At 38.9% G+C, this 16,140-nt stretch overlaps 1 protein-coding gene across 2 annotated transcripts; it reads left to right on the plus strand.

Annotated features, from left to right (window-relative positions):
• Positions 1-112: 112 nt before the first annotated feature.
• On the plus strand, positions 113-13,563 carry zbtb38 (zinc finger and BTB domain containing 38). 2 transcript variants are annotated; one of them, XM_077611729.1, is made up of 3 exons: positions 113-262; positions 796-1,069; positions 9,409-13,563. In XM_077611729.1, the coding sequence occupies exon 3, from the start codon at positions 9,435-9,437 to the stop codon at positions 12,951-12,953; it is 3,519 nt and encodes a 1,172-aa protein (XP_077467855.1). In that variant the 5' UTR covers positions 113-262; positions 796-1,069; positions 9,409-9,434; the 3' UTR covers positions 12,954-13,563. The 2 variants fall into 2 exon arrangements, with proteins under 2 accessions (XP_077467855.1, XP_077467856.1); XM_077611730.1 differs by having other exon boundaries at positions 865-1,069.
• Positions 13,564-16,140: the final 2,577 nt, after the last annotated feature.

Below are 16,140 nucleotides of genomic sequence, written 5' to 3' on the forward strand. Positions count from 1 at the left end.
ATGCAATCGGTACTGCGGCCACAACATGTTCTCCCAGACAGACAGCAGAGAGCGCCATCCTGCAAAGAAAAGGACCATCAAATGGCGAGAAGAGGCGGGGGGATTACGTAGGTATCGTGTGCAAAACAAGTGCTGTCATTTTGTTCCCCTGCTCTATTCAGGCCTAAAGACTACAACATTTTCAGGCACATCATTGGAGAAGAAAAAACATTCATCCCAGAAAAAAGCACAAGCAAGCGACTGACTGTATCGTAAGACAGAGGTAGGCTGATGCAACATTTTAGTGGTTATTTCTACGTTGTACTCTTAAAAACCAGTTTAACAGATGTTCCAAAAACGCTTGGCATTCTAAATAACTCAATATCAGTAAATCAGTACATGTACTTGTTATATAGCCTCGAATCTGTCGTGTTAAACGTATAAAAAATTCTGAATATGTCATTTTGCAGTGTACAGGATGTCTGCAGAGGCCACGCACATTCTGTGTCAAGTTCTGCTAGCTAGCTAGGGTGGTATGATTAAATCTGACATGACCACACAGAGTATAATTGGAATGTATTGGTCTTATTATTACATTATAAACACCGGACAGTACCTTTCCAGCTGCCCTTGGGCTGACAAAAATATACATATATATATATTATAAAACAATCAAATATGTGTATGCCAGATCACTTACTGAATACCGCAGAAGTAACAAGGCCTGAATATGGGGTGGAGTGGTAGCCTCATCATTTTTTTTGCTGGAATGGCATTGAGAAGTGTTGCTTGTTTCTTTTTTTTTCTCATCCCCAGTTTCAATCTCGTCTTTGTGGGTCAGTGATGCAACAACAATAATGTAGGACCGTCTCCTGCTTTCACAAGGATCCTGTTTTATACCCGGGAATGTGAGAATCATGGATTCTTCCGAGCAGCATGTCCCGCAGATGGCTGTTCTGCATCACTGAAGTGACAAAATGGTAAACGCCTGATCCAGAGTAAAGGAAAGAACATAAGTCTAGTGGTCTCAAACACGACAACGCGACAAGGATTTCCAAGGCTGCTCATTGAAGAAATACTGCATGTCTGGGTAAGCGATTGATGAAGCGTATTTGTTGTCTTGACATGGAAAATCACCAGAATGCATGTGAAGAATGAAGATTTAGTCAATTTTTCTTTCAACATTTGCTCCTACCAGCCACAAGTACAGTAGACTATTAGTATCAGATAAACAGACCTTTTTGCGTCAGAATCCGTATTTACTCGCATATAAGCCGCATTTGTCAGGGAAAAAATGACTGAATCGAGGGTACGGCCTATATGCGCATAAAAAGATGACAGTTCAGGAAAACTAAATTAAAAAAATATATTAAATAAAACTTTTGTCCCAAATCTTTTGCATAGCTCTGGGGGAATTTTGGCCCACTTTTCTTCACAGAATTGTGTCAATGTAGTTATGCTATGGGAACATTTTTTAACGAGGGCTGCCTGTAAAAGTCACATTACGTTCATTTCCAATACAGTGTATCCTCACGAGGGGTGTGGGGGTGCTGGAGGCTATTCCATCCAACTATGGGAAGCAGGTGGGGGACAGCTTGAATTGGTTACCAGGCAATTGCAGGCAACAGTGAGATAAACAACTCTTCACGTAGATAACCATACCTAGGGACAATTTGGTGTTCTCTCAGCCTACCATGCATGTTTTTGTTGTGTTGGAGGGAACTGGAGTACCAAGAGAAAACGGGAGACATTTTATCTCATTTGAATTTAAGTTCAGAATTAACTTTGCCACTTTAAAACCAGTTTTTATATTCAGTGGCATTGCAGGTATTAGGTGGCTTTGGCGTCATTATCCTGCTGGCAAGCTTTACCTAGAGTGGTCGAACTGATAGCTGAAAGTATACTTTCTGAATTTACCGATAGACAGCAGAAATCATTGTTGCATTGCCAAAATTACATTAACCACAGCACATTATCCAGGTGTTAAAGTCTAACAGCACAATGTCACATTATCATCATTATGAAGTTAATATTTTTATATCAAATATTGGAATTTTTATGTCAAATATAAGAGGTTGTACCCATTCCAAAAAGATGTAATCTAAAGGATCATTAGAGATATGTTTGCAAATGTTCCCTATCCCAGCTAGTATAAGAGCAGTTGGTGGGATTCACCACGAACTGCTTTGTAGCCAATCATAGCCAAGCTTTTGTGTTCCTCTTCTTGTCGGCAGTAATTTGTATCTTGAAACTTTGATGTTTTACATCCATTCCATTCATTTTCAACAACACTTACCCTTGTCAGGATCATAGGGTGTTGAAAGCATGTCCCAGTTCACCTCAGGTGAAAGACGGACTATATCCTAAACTGGTCGCTAGTCAGTTGTTGGGCATACACAGGGAGAAAAATAATTCAGACCCACAATCATTGCCACTGAGTGGGAATTGATCCCATGCCGCCTGTAAATACTCCACTACACCAACAGGGTCTTGAAATTTTCATTCATTGCTTTTTCCCCCCTTTGTTTTCCTCGTCGATGAGTCATTAATACTGACCTTGAGGCCTATAGTTCTGTGGATCCCTAAATTGGTTCATTTATTTCCAGGATGAGTCATCTTTTCATTCTTTTGAGAAGCCTTCCCAATTTTTTGGACCATCGTTTGCTTGAATACTAAAAGTCTGGAAAAAAAGCATTGTAGCATTTTCCACACTGAGTTTTATTATTTACTTTTTTTTTAGGCTTGAGGGGTAATTATAAGAGCGGTAATTATAATTGGTTGGAGAAAAAAAAAACTGAAAGTAAACTGAATAAAATAAGTGATGTTGAACCAGTGAAGTGGTGAAAGGAGGTCAGGGGGAGCCAGCCTCGAGCAGTGCTCAACTCATAATATCTGTGGAATTATACCAGGGAAATAGTGTGCACACAAATAGGTCTGTGATTGCAAAAACTGTTATTTCCACCGTTCAGATCTCGCTACTGTGGTAGGTCAGGAACAAAGGTGTTTCCCCGTTTGGCCAGGTTGTTTTTCCGTCACCTGGCAGCATTGAGCACACCAAGTAAGAGCATTTTTTTTCTGTGGCTGGATATAACATCGAGTGAAAGTGGTTGGCCTTCACTCTGCCAAGGACAACCTATCAACATTCCTGTGTGTATTTTCTGTTAGTAAATAAATAAATATATATATATATATATATATATATATATATATATATATATATATATATATATATAAATTCTGTTAATAAATAAATAAATGTGTGTATATGTCATACCTGCCCTTATAAATGATTATTGATTCCCCTTACAAACCCCCAAAAAACCTTACAAACACCGTACGACTCGTACGGTGTTTGTAAGGTTTTTTGGGGGTTTGTAAGGGGAATCAATAATCATTTATAAGGGCAGTTATCGGCAGAGGTTGACAGGTATGATATGTATGTGTGTGTGTGTGTGTATGTGTATATATATATATATATATATATATATATATATATATATAAAACTAGTGGTTTAATAGTACTAAAATTAGATGGATTTCGCGGAGGGGAGTGAGAGAGGGACATAGAGAGAGAGGGGGTGGGGAGAGAGACTTTTTGCATGGCAACGCGCTCGTAACATAACAAACAAATGAACTTGGATTACGATGCAGACACACTAAAAAATAAGTTTAATCTAACCTCACACTAAACTTAATTCTAATATTTTTAAAAAAATATATATATACCTTCCTTCTCTGGTGGTTGGCTCTATTTGCCCCGCCTCCACCCTGACTTTCAGATGCAACCTATCGAGGGTTGTTTGCTTTTGTCTTCCCTTCAAAATATGTATTCCCAAAATGATGCACACAAATGTCCTCACAATAGGATAACGCACGGCCACTTGTCAACGAGAAGTAGTATATACTCCTTGTATTATCGAGCAAGCTCCTCCGCCATTCTGCACTGACTAACGGGGAGAAAAAAAACACTGAAAAAATGCAACGGCCCACCCAGTGCTTGTAGAGACATTACACGAGGGAGTTGCGACCAGAAAGACAGTGCCCATGATGTTCTTAAGAGCGGTCTCATGCGTCCGCTGTATGCTTTTATATCTAATTTTTTTCTCGTATTTCAAGATAAATGTTTACTCGAAATTTTACCTCAAATTGCTCGTATGTTGGGGCACTCGTATGTCGAGGTATTACTGTACAGAAAAAAAAAGTTCATAAAAATGTGAAAATCCATGCTGAAACTCTTCACCGTAAGCCATTCTTGCTACTAGGACTCAGCACTGAAGTAAAAACTTTATTTTATTATTTTTAATAGGGGTGACCCAACTCAGCGATTATCGCTGGCATGTCTGGTCTACATTCACCGTGATATTCGAAGTGTTACTGTATACATATTCATATATTACAAAGCAATTCCTCCCCGTGACAATCTGTATACCTCACTTCCTTTATATTATTTTTTACTTGCAAGTTGGAACTCTTACTTGCTAGTTAGTTTTACATAAAATGCTAAACTCTCAACATATTTAATTATAATATTCTTGTATATTATAATATTTAGATATTTAAACATCTGTTGATATTGACTCACCAGAAAAAAAGGATTGTCTAGTAATTGTACCACTTGTGTATAAAGGAGAAGGACAACCATCCACACTCACACTCATACCTAGTGACAATTTAGAATTTCCAACCAGCCTACCATGCATGACTTTGGAATCTGGGAGGAAATTGGTGCACCCGGAGAAAACCCAAGCAAGGAGAACATGCAAACTTCACACCAAAAGAGGTTTTGTTTTCATGTAATACAAAATTGATCGTTTGTTAAAAGTCACAAAAACATGAGTTTAGACCTCGGCGATAAAACGATAACAAAAATTATCAGCAGCATAATTTTTGGCAACAATAATAAAATCTTTCGATCAAATAAAACTCCAATTACACCACAAGGAACGGGGGTGCTTATCTCTCTCTAACAAAATGGTCATTACAATTATATTTTGATTCATCAATATTTTCTGAACTGCCACATTGTTTATAGCAAGAGTGTTTAGGTGATCAGTCTGTATGTTTAACACGCGAGCGTTCTTTTTTTGGGCAGTAGTTAGGTTGGGTGAAGTTGATCGTAGCCATCTTGAAGAGCTGTGTCATGTGACACCCCCTCTCGCACTGAGTTGTGGAAATAAAAGCCTGGTTTCCTTCCTCAGAGGCTCAAAGTGCCATGGTGGGTTCAGCTTCAGCCCCTCCCCCTTCGGCTGCAATGCTGACGCATCTGCTGCTTGTGCATCAATCAATAGCTTCTGTCGCCATACATTGAGCCAGTATCAGACCTGTTTTTACCCCAAGATTTCATTTGCTCAGCTCACTGAAACGGCAACTGAAAACAATAGGCTTCCTCTCTTTGCTTGCACGACTATGGTTGCCGCCATCTTCTATCGGGTTCTGCATTACCAACGGCTGCCTCTATGTTTGCACAGGCAAAGAAGGGCTTGTGTGAAAAATAATGCTGCACGGCGTGAGACTGTGCATGAAATAACCAACTGTTATTTTTTGCTGAACGTTGGGATGAAGCTGGATAACTGGTATTGTGGTGTAAGGGGATAAATTAGGCATTTATGTATAAAAGAGGACGTTTGCTCCCAGCTATGTATTTGCTGTGGCTCTTGAAATCGTGTGTAATGACTCCCCTGGCATTCTCAACAGGCCTCTGCTCTGCTTGATAAAAGTTGCCGTTTCTCGCTAAGAACGTATCAGATGCAAATAGCACAAAGGAAAGCTCATCTTCGGGATAGCTACTAGACGCTGTGAAATGACAGAGGAGAAAAAGCAGGACAGGTCCAATGTTGGACTTGTATAGAGAAGGACAAGCAAGCTGGAGCCATCATCACAAAAAAAGGAAAAGGAGCGAAAATATTTCAAAATACTTTGCTTTTGAGGCACCACTTTTCACCGACCGTAAAACTAAGGCTTTTTGTTTGTACATAAGTGACAGTGAGTTGCCTTCCATCATTTTCTGATTTGTTACGGTATGTTTTGCAAGGTTCTTGCAAGGAATCTGAATTTATATTATTTTATTGACTCGCATATTGGATGTCCGGCTAATTTATCAAATGTTTTTGTCTGTTTATTTTTTAAATCTACTGTGTATAGGCACTGCTTTTTTTAGAGTTGTAATTATATGTCCTAGTGATTGACCGATCAGTCAGGCCGATTATCGGGGCCAATATTTAGACATTTAACTTATCAGTATTAGCCTTTTTTTTAATTCGACCAACCTATATGAAGAAATCAATTTAAAACTGGATTAATTTGTGCAGCCACACTTCTCTTCTCTCTCTTACATAAGCGAACAGCTGCTCGTTCAGTCGAGGGCTTTGAAGTTGTTGCGATTGCTATGCTTCAATTCGTGACGGCCTTTATTGGTAACAAGCGGGGGGTCCGGCTTTGCCGAGCCCCCCCGCTTGTTTAGAACCAAAAGACAATTGTTGCACTATTAAAAAAAATCTCTTTTGAAAAATGGTTGTTTAACAAATTGAAAATTGAGTTTACACACTTAGAGAAGGTGAAGAAATTCAATCACTTGTCCGACAGCCTTTTCTGGCCACCATAAAAAAATTCAACTCTCTACGTTGCACGGTTTGGACAAACGTAGCGAGAGAATGTTAACATACACACACACTCACACACCCATAAATCACGCTTTATAAGGGTTATAGATTCACACACACAGAGACACATCACTACCAACGCAAATTTAACCCCTTAACCCTCTATTGCCCTGCCGCCATACAAATAAAGTTGAATTGTACATTCATTAACATACATCACCATAAGTTGTAAGACTCAATATATTTCTTAATAAAAATAGGGGTAGAATAGATCATTTTGACTGTTTAATTTCTTTAGTATATCTCGCACGCCACCCTTTGTCTCTTTCTCTCCCTCTCGTTGCCCCTTCTATGAAGTTCAGGGCTTGCATTATTTATTTATTTTTAAACCATACGTATATTTATGTTTTAAAGCAGTTTTTTTTACACTTTTACTGCAAATGAATAACGGCTCCAAATATCGGTTACCTACTAATAATCGGTATCGGTCCTGAAAAACCCATATCGGTCAATCACTATGTACCACATGCACATTCATATGTATGTAGTTGGGTGTTGCTATTCCAACACTGAAGATGTGTGGTAACGTTTCTGGTCAACCAGTGGTATCCAGATCAGTATTTTATTTTTTAACTATGAAAGGTAGGCCAGCTTTAAAATTGTTAAAATGATTTTGTTTGGGTGCAATATCTGCTACACATAAAGTAATTGATACAAAGTTTTAAGTGGAGTGAAAGATTAAATCGTTTACTAGTCTGATGTGAGTTTTGGAAGATGCCAAAACCTTGAATACAGTTTCAGTACATAACAGTATTTTATACTAAGTAAGCAAATCAAAATTGTTTATAAAAATGACAAAATTCATGCTGAAATGTGCAAGTGGAAGACAGGTGAAAAATGGCAGAAGTCAAGGTTCCGCGAGCTAACTCGGCGCCAAATATTATATAAAGCCAAGAAGGACGACGTCGTGCCTTTTCCTGTTTTGTTCGGATTGGATTTCACATCGCGCACATCACCTTGTGGAGGAAGATGACACCGAGCCTATTCTAGCTTTTTGGGGATTTTCGATCGCCCTTGAAAATGCCTCCAAAGCGTCCTGCACTATCTTAGGCATCCAATGAAAGGTGCAGGGCTCCAGTCTTGCCAATTCTGGTGTTCTTGAGCAGATGCCAGACCAACTCCATGGTGCTGAGCAGTGAACACAGTGGCCACTAGAGGATGCCGGGTCCTCAAGCCACCTTCATAAAGTCTGTTCCTGGTTGTTTGGGTAGAGACATTCACAGCAGTGACCTCCTGGAGGTCATTCTGTAGGGCATGAATAGTGCTCAGCCTGTTCTGTCTAGCACAAAGGACCTGATATCGATCCTGCTGATGAGTCGAGGACCTATGGTCCTGCTGATGAGTTAAGGATATTCTACGGCCCTGTCCAGTGCTCCAAGAATAACTACCAGTCTCCTGAAATCTCCATGTTCTGAAGATTGTGCTGGGAGACACATCAAACCTTTTTGCTGCAGCCCGTGTGACTAGAGAAATTGGACTACCGGTGCAACTTCTGTAGGGTTAAGAAATTGCCCCATAGTGCCAGTAGAGACAATTACTCAGGCAAAAACCACCACGAGTAGAAAACCAGCCAAAAAAGATCAAGGGGGAAAAACTTTAAATGACATGTAAAACCAGTCATGCTTTGAAGGTTTTCTAATTGTTGCCACTGTAGTGCACCTGTTGTTAATTCCATGAACGGCGTTACAGTTAAAAGTGAGTAACGATGCCTTCAGCCACTTAACCAACCAGAAAATTATCAGACAGGTTTAATGGAATTCATGCCAGGCCCAATAAAGTGTTTCTTTAATTTTTGTGAGCATATCAAAGAAAATCACTAAATGTGATTGACAGTGATGATACTTGCCAAAAAGATGGCAGTCCAAGAGAGACATGGTGAAATAGTTCAGTATGAGTGATCAGTGTAGCTCATGTAGGTAATCCAGACTAACAATTTAATGCTGTGATGTGTCCTCTTTGAAAGTTACTCTGAATAAACTGTGACTCAATTTGTCTTCATACAAATGCTGCATGGCAATCTGTTCTAAAAATCAGAATAGTGAAAACTAATTAAAGAGCACAATCATTTTACTTGTTTTTGTCTTTTAGGTTTATTTTTTTCTGGAAACTTTGAATTATTTCATTTCCACACAAATTAACAGTCTACACAAATAGTGACATGAATCATATGAGAATAAATCAATAAACTCGTTTAAATGTGATTTATGATAAAGTTTAAATTGGGTATTGTTTTACAGAAGGATATTGGCCTTTTGGGGCGGCCCGACGGATGAGTGGTTAGCGCGTCGGCCTCACAGTGGTCCACGTGTGTTAAGTTTGCATGTTCTCCCCGGGTTTTGTGTGGGTTTTCTCCGGCCACTCCGGTTTCCTCCCACATTCCAAAGACATGCATGGTAGGCTGATTGTACACTCTAAATTGCCCTTAGGTATGAGCGTGAGCATGAATGGTTGTTTGTCTCCTTGTGCCCTGCGATTGGCTTACCACCATTCAGGGTGTCCGCCCGCCTCTGGCCTGAAGTCAGCTGGGATAGGCTCCAGCACCCCCGTGACCCTAATGAGGATAAAGCGGTTCAGAAAATGAGATGAGATGAGATTAAGTTTAAATTGGGTATTGTTTTACATAAGGATATTGGCCTTTTGGCACAGCGGTGTATCTGTCCGGAAATTACTGCCATCTAGTGCTCTCAAGTCTTTAAATTGTTGTTCATTTATTATTTGTTAATAATTTATTTGCAACTACTCTTAATATTTTTGTTTGTTTGTTTTTTAGATGGCTGCTACTTCAATTAGAACCTGATGGATAGTTATCACCCTCACACCGTCCTCAGCAAGCTCAATGAGCAGCGCTCACAAGGCCTTTTCTGTGATGTCACTATTGTGGTGGAGGATGTCAAGTTCCGTGCTCACAAGAACATCCTGGCAGCTTGCAGTGGCTATTTCAAAAATGCTCTGACAAATGACACATGGAGTTCTAGCCGTGTGCTGGAGCTAATGGACCTCAAGTCTGAAGTTTTTGCCTGTGTCCTCAACTTTATCTACTCCTCAAAGGTTACATTGTCTTGTTTTGACGACAAGAAGGCGCTAATAGCAGCTGGAAAAAGACTTGGCATTCCATTTTTAGAGAAACTTGTAGGCAAAGAAAAACAGGACAGGAGTAAAAATCAACTGGACTCTATTAAATCCTCTGATTGGACCACAGCTGATTTGCATAAAATAACCAAGGGTGAGTTTAGTAGACCTGAAATTGATGGTACTAGTGGACCAAGAATCACCAATGCCTTCTCTATCAATGAGGTGTGTGCTGAAAACAATCCGTTCACCCCACTGGAAGAGGATAGGCAGTCACCAGATGGGGGCAAGCATCCAGCACGGTGCCCAACATCTTCCTGTCTTGATGAAATAAATGAAATCCCAATACCTTTCTTAGACCACTCATATGCTTTAAACCAAGTCCCTAAGGAAAACATTCAGACAAGTCAGTGGAACAGCAAGAAGGTGTATAAGTCAGCAGCATTACAGCCAAAGCAAACTACTAACCGGAACTCAGGCCCCCTCAAAAAGCGCCACAGGCTTCGGGGTGCTTTGTCTCCAAGTACATTTCCAACACATATTAAACCACACCCAGAAATAAGCAATACTACATTATTTGCTGAGGGAGCAGCTTCAGCACCTCGACCCTTTCCACAGGATGAACAAGACCAGCCGAAAAATGCAGACATTCTTTTAGCCAAAAGTCCTCCGACTTCCCCTCCTCCAGCAGAGGACAGTCTCTCAATCTATGGATGTAAACGCTGTCCCGAGATATTTAGAAGTGCGTCTCTCCTTGCCATTCACTCCAAGGTACATAAAAGGTATTCCCACGGTCAATTGTTTTGCAAGTTTTGTGAGAAAAAATTTATACATCAAAAACGTCTTCGGAATCATGAGAAAAATTGTCCCAAAGCTTTGAGGGAAAAGGCTGAACAAAATACGAATGACATCGATGTCGAAGAGGTTGACCTCGATTCAAGTAGCATGTTGAGTGAGGAGAAACACAAAACACAATTTTCTCCTTTTCACCAACCCGTAACTGACCTTACTCTTCAAGATCAATTAGTGGCCATTAAAGATGAAAATAAAAAAAGGTCAGGTGGCAGTCAGAGAAGATACCCCTGCAGTGTTTGTAAACGGGTCTATATAACACTTTCCAGTCTGAAACGACATGAAAATGTACATTCCTGGCATAGGGCTTATCCCTGTCATTACTGTAATAAAGTGTTTGCATTAGCAGAATACCGTACCAAGCATGAAATTTGGCATACAGGCGAACGCCGCTATCAGTGTATTTTCTGTCTGGAAACGTTCATGACATATTACATTTTAAAAAACCATCAAAAGTCTTTTCACGGGATTGATCCCACACTAGCTATTAAGCGAAAATCTGCCAATGGTGGTCTGAAAGCCAGTGTTTATCCAATCAAGCTTTACAGGCTTCTGCCAATGAAATTTAGGAAAAGACGATATAAAACATACAGTCACACATATTCGGATGGTGATGAAACAGACTTTAAAATGTCACTTGACAGTAATTCTCTCTTTCCTTCGCTTGAAGGAAATAGTGTAAATGGCCGTGAAGATGGGGGTTCATTGCCGCTGACTTTTATGGCAACAACTAATATGGTGGCTCCCGTCATGCCCCGCATCAGCTTCGACAAGCCCTGTGATAAAGATATTGACCAAAATTTCCTTCACAATTATAAGCAAAGAGCATCAGCAAAAGATGATGCGCATAGTTCTCCTTTTACTAACTTTGACTGTACGGTACCGTTGCAGTCTGACACAGAGTCTTCCCCTGTCGATAATACAGGAAACCCTTTTGAACTGATTAATTCGCATCAAATCCATCAAAATGTGTCATTCTTAAACTCACTAAATACTGTTGAAAAGCTCAGTGAGTTGTCTGCATCAGCAAAAAGAGTTGAAAGAATGACTAAAGAAATGCTTCAGTCAAATGCTGAGGAATTGAGTCTTGATAAAACAGCGGGGGCAATGACACAAACCTATATTGCCAAACCAGTTTGCCCAGGTCCATCTGCAGATGGTGATGCGACACCACTATGCCAGATAACTGTAAAAATAGGTGATGAGGCCATTGTGAGCCGCAGAATCAAGGGGTCTAAACTCTTCCCAAGAAGGAAAAAGAAGATAAGAAAGCTGGTGGACTACGAGACCCAAAGTCACCTCCATACAGATGATGAGTTGGAGAGCCACAAGCACCGCTTCAGGCCAGACATTTCAGGTTTAATATCGGAAACATATGAGGATCCCAATGATTGTGACATGGCTGACGAACTTTGGCGACCCTACTATTCTTACAAAGCTAAAAAGAAGAGAAAAAAGCTGAAATTTAAGCACAGGAAAGCTTTGTTACAAGAACACAATGTTTCAGTTATAACTGAGACTGCCGTTAGTGAGACTCGACTGGACAGTTGGCAGACAGGAGACAGTATCAGTGGTGGGGGGGATTTGAAACGCAGTCTTCAGCCAAGGACAATTTACAACTGTGACATTTGTGACAGCTCTTTCATCACTGAGACAGGTTTAAGAGCACACATTATAGGCTCTCATCCATATTTCTGTCACACTTGTGGTAAACAGGGTCCCCCAGGAGAGGCACCTAGTGGCAATGATTACGTTTGTAACAGTTGTATGGAAAATGGCTCCTGCTTTGACAATTCAAATCGGAGCCCCATCGCAGAAAAAAGGTTTCGCTGTTCCTTTTGTCCTCAACGGTTTCTGTACCTTGCCACCAAACGAAGCCATGAGAAAAAACACCAAGAGACACCTGGTGACAATTATACCATTGAACCATGCTCGGAATACTTGGATAACGTTAGTGAGGAAAACAAAAAAGACTGCATCAAAACAGAGGACGATGACCATGATTACATTTCTGAGGATGGAGAATATTTCCCTATTAAGATTAAAACTGAGGAAACCACTGAGTTAATTCCTTTGACTCCGAATCAGGAGGCATATGCGCACTTAAGTTCTTTATCACCCCAGCCTGAGCCACTGTTCACTTTGACTTCACCGCCAAAAATGAAACAAAAAATGAAAAAACATTCTTTAGATCTAGCTTTAAATCAGCAAGATCAATGGAGAGATGATAATCAACACAAGGACAGTTTGAAAGTAAAGAGTGTAAATGATCACGACAAGTCTTGTAAACTGCCAACAAAGAATTCCTTGGACTTTAAAGACAACCAAATTTCTGGGCACAAGCCAGAGAAAAGATTGAGTAAAACCATTTTCCTAAAACACTTTAATAATTAGGACCTACAAAAGGTGATAGGGATTAAAATTCTCATTGCTGTTGTGAGTAGTATATAGTATGTACTAAAATTGCTATGTCTTTCCAGCAGAGCTTAAAATGTTTCTAAAGAACGCACTTAATATGTCTGCTGAAACTTTACTCTCTAGTCAGAGGGACTGACTTCATGAGTGACTAATTTATACATACTTTAGGGTTTGAAGACCTTCTAACACAGACTCCATTTTATTGTCTATGCATCACATAAAAGCAGATTGTGTGGGCTGGATGGAGGATCCAAAAAGAACAGTTTTCCAGAAGACGGTTGAAATTGTGTTTTTACAAGTTTTGCTTTTGGGGGAGGAACCATTTTAAAAATCAAGAGCAATGTTTTAGAATTACGTGGCGGACACAAGTTTTGTAAAAAAAAAAGTTCTACTTCCATGCTATTTTGACTGAACATGGTGAGTGACTTTTTTAATAATTCCATGACAAAATATCTGTAATACATGGAACATGTAAGTAATCCTTTAGTTTTGAAGACACCACCATCAAGTCCCCAATTTGGTGTTTTATATATTCAGTATATAAACCATGTAAAATTATTTAAATAAAATATTAATGTACCACACAGTCACACTTGTTTGTTTGTTTTTGTGGTTCCAAAACTGATTTCTCGATGCTTAGTAATCAGTGCCCAATGGAAAACTGAAAAAAATCCACATTTACAATAGATCTAAACTTGTAACACTACAAGTGAATTATCTTTATTAAAATATTCAATACCAGAAAATTTTCATCAGACTGGACCATGAACCCATAAAAAAAAGAAAACTTTTTAGATGTTTGTAATGTCTGAATCATAGCAGATGCTTCATGCCCTATAATTAGATTAAGCATCTCATGAGAACAAGAGACTGTTGATTAATTATAATAAATTAATTGGAACCATGTTCTGCCTATACTAACTTGCAGTCAAGTAGGCTTTAAAGGGGAGGAAAGACAAGTTACCATGAAACCAGAACTTTTGTTTGTTGTAATATAGGAGCAGCAAAGCATTACAGTAATCCCTCGATTATCGCGGTTAATTGAAAAACCGCGAAGTAGGGTCACCCTTATTTAAAAAAAAAAAAAAAAAGTATATATATATATATATATATATATATATATATATATATATACATTTTTTTTTTTTTTAAATAAGGGTGACCCTACTTCGCGGTTTTTCAATTAACCGCGATAATCGATATATATATATATATATATATATATATATATATATATATATATATATATATATATATATTTATTTCTACTTCAGTGCCGAGTCCTAGTAGCAAGCGGAGGACAGGGGAGTGGCTTCCGCTTGCGAGTTTTAACGTGGATTCTCACATTTTTATGAATTTACAAAATAATTAATTAGAAAAAAAAATCCCCCAGGAAAAAAAATCTGATGTAGTTAAGCCGCGATATTCGAGGGATTACTGTACAGGTGTTGTTCCTATATCTGTACAGACTGCCCAGTACAATGTGTTTAAATAAAAACAAAAAAACTATAATTAAAATCATGTAGTCTATGGACTTGTGATCTCCCATCCAAAGGAAACATCTCTCCTCATGTTAGTCTTATTATATCATGCAATGTTATTTTCAGAAATGATACAATTTTCTATTTGAAAAATGTACAATAGTGGCCCAAAGGCTTTATTATACGGATGTTTGCATTCCCACTGATATTACTATTTTTCAAAGGAGGCTTTAAAACTAAAATACTGATGAGCTAATTTGTAGTATCCAAGTTATGATATGTATTTTAAGAAGTGTGGAGCAAATGTATTTTTTATTTTTTTGCCTTTATCTTTAATATTTAATAATTCCATTAAGGTTCCACTTAAAAGTATGGTCTACTTGAATAGAAGACATGCAGCAGATGTTTTTCTTATGTATTTTTAATGTATTCAAGAGATATAATTCACTTTGGATTGTTATAAAACATTTCAGTTTTATTGTATTTTTTTTTCTTGCTTTTTGCTTCAGGTATGAGGCATCATTTTTCATATGATGGCATAATGATAGAACACAGTAAATTCTTGCTGGCATCAAATCGAGCAAACAGAACATGCTCTGTAAATGTAGTTAATGACCGAAGAATGTACATACTTACAAAACCTGGATTTGTCAGTGTCACGCTGAAGGCTGTAACAAAGAGCATGCATGCTCTCTACTGGCAAACATGTAATCTACAGCAACAAGTCCACAAATTGTTAATCATTCTGATTTTTTTTTTTAAATCAGGCTCAGCAGGATTGATGCATATTGGCTGTCATTAAGCTACAACGTTTTAAGACGTTCAGTTAAATAATAACAGGGAAGTAGGACTTCAATGTTTGTGCCAACAAGAAAAAGAACAACTAGTACTACTAGAAAGGACTTCAACCTGCAAAAACAAGCACAAGTGTGCTACTACAGACTGAAGTCTGTGACAAAGAGTGTGCGTTCCCACTTCTGGTTAACTTCATAATTTAGTCCTCAATTAATTAATTAGCCTTGGTTTAAAAAAATGCACAAAAAAACAGACTCCAAGATTGATGTGTACCATTCGTACAATATCCCTACTAAATTCAATTGTGATCCGTCCACGGATAATGGAAGAATAGATCAAAATGTTATTGTACACAGCAACAACAGCACCAGGGACTTGAAAGGCTTTCAACTTACAATGAAAAAATTATGATAAAGTAGTGTTGACTAGTTGAGACCAGTCAATCACAGTTTAAAACTTGTTCGCCTACCGTGGAACCATAATATAAAAAAGTGGGAAGTAAACATCTCATCTCATTTTCTGAACCGCTTTATCTTCATTAGGCTTGCGGGGGGTGCTGGAGCCTATCCCAGCTGATTCCGGGCCAAAGGTGGGGGACACCCTGAATCGGTAGCCAGCCGACCGCTGGGCACAAGGAGACGGACAACCATGCACACTTACACACATACCTAGGGGCAATTTAGAGTGTGCAATCAGCCTACCATGCATGTCTTTGGAATGTGGGAGGAAATCGGAGTTCCCGGAGAAAACCCACGCAGAACATGCAAACTTCACACAGGTGGACCACCTGGATTTTACCCCATTTCCCCCACTGTGAGGCCGACACGCTAACCGCTAACAAAATAAAATTTGAAATTAATAAAAATGTTAACCCCCCCAAAATTTGA

This window comes from Stigmatopora argus, chromosome 10, assembly GCF_051989625.1.
Source record: "Stigmatopora argus isolate UIUO_Sarg chromosome 10, RoL_Sarg_1.0, whole genome shotgun sequence".
Lineage (NCBI taxonomy): Eukaryota > Metazoa > Chordata > Actinopteri > Syngnathiformes > Syngnathidae > Stigmatopora > Stigmatopora argus.

Bases quoted from the DNA above. Each gene is read 5' to 3' on its own strand.
- zbtb38 (XM_077611729.1), top strand. From the start codon at position 9,435: ATGGATAGTTATCACCCTCACACCGTCCTCAGCAAGCTCAATGAGCAG.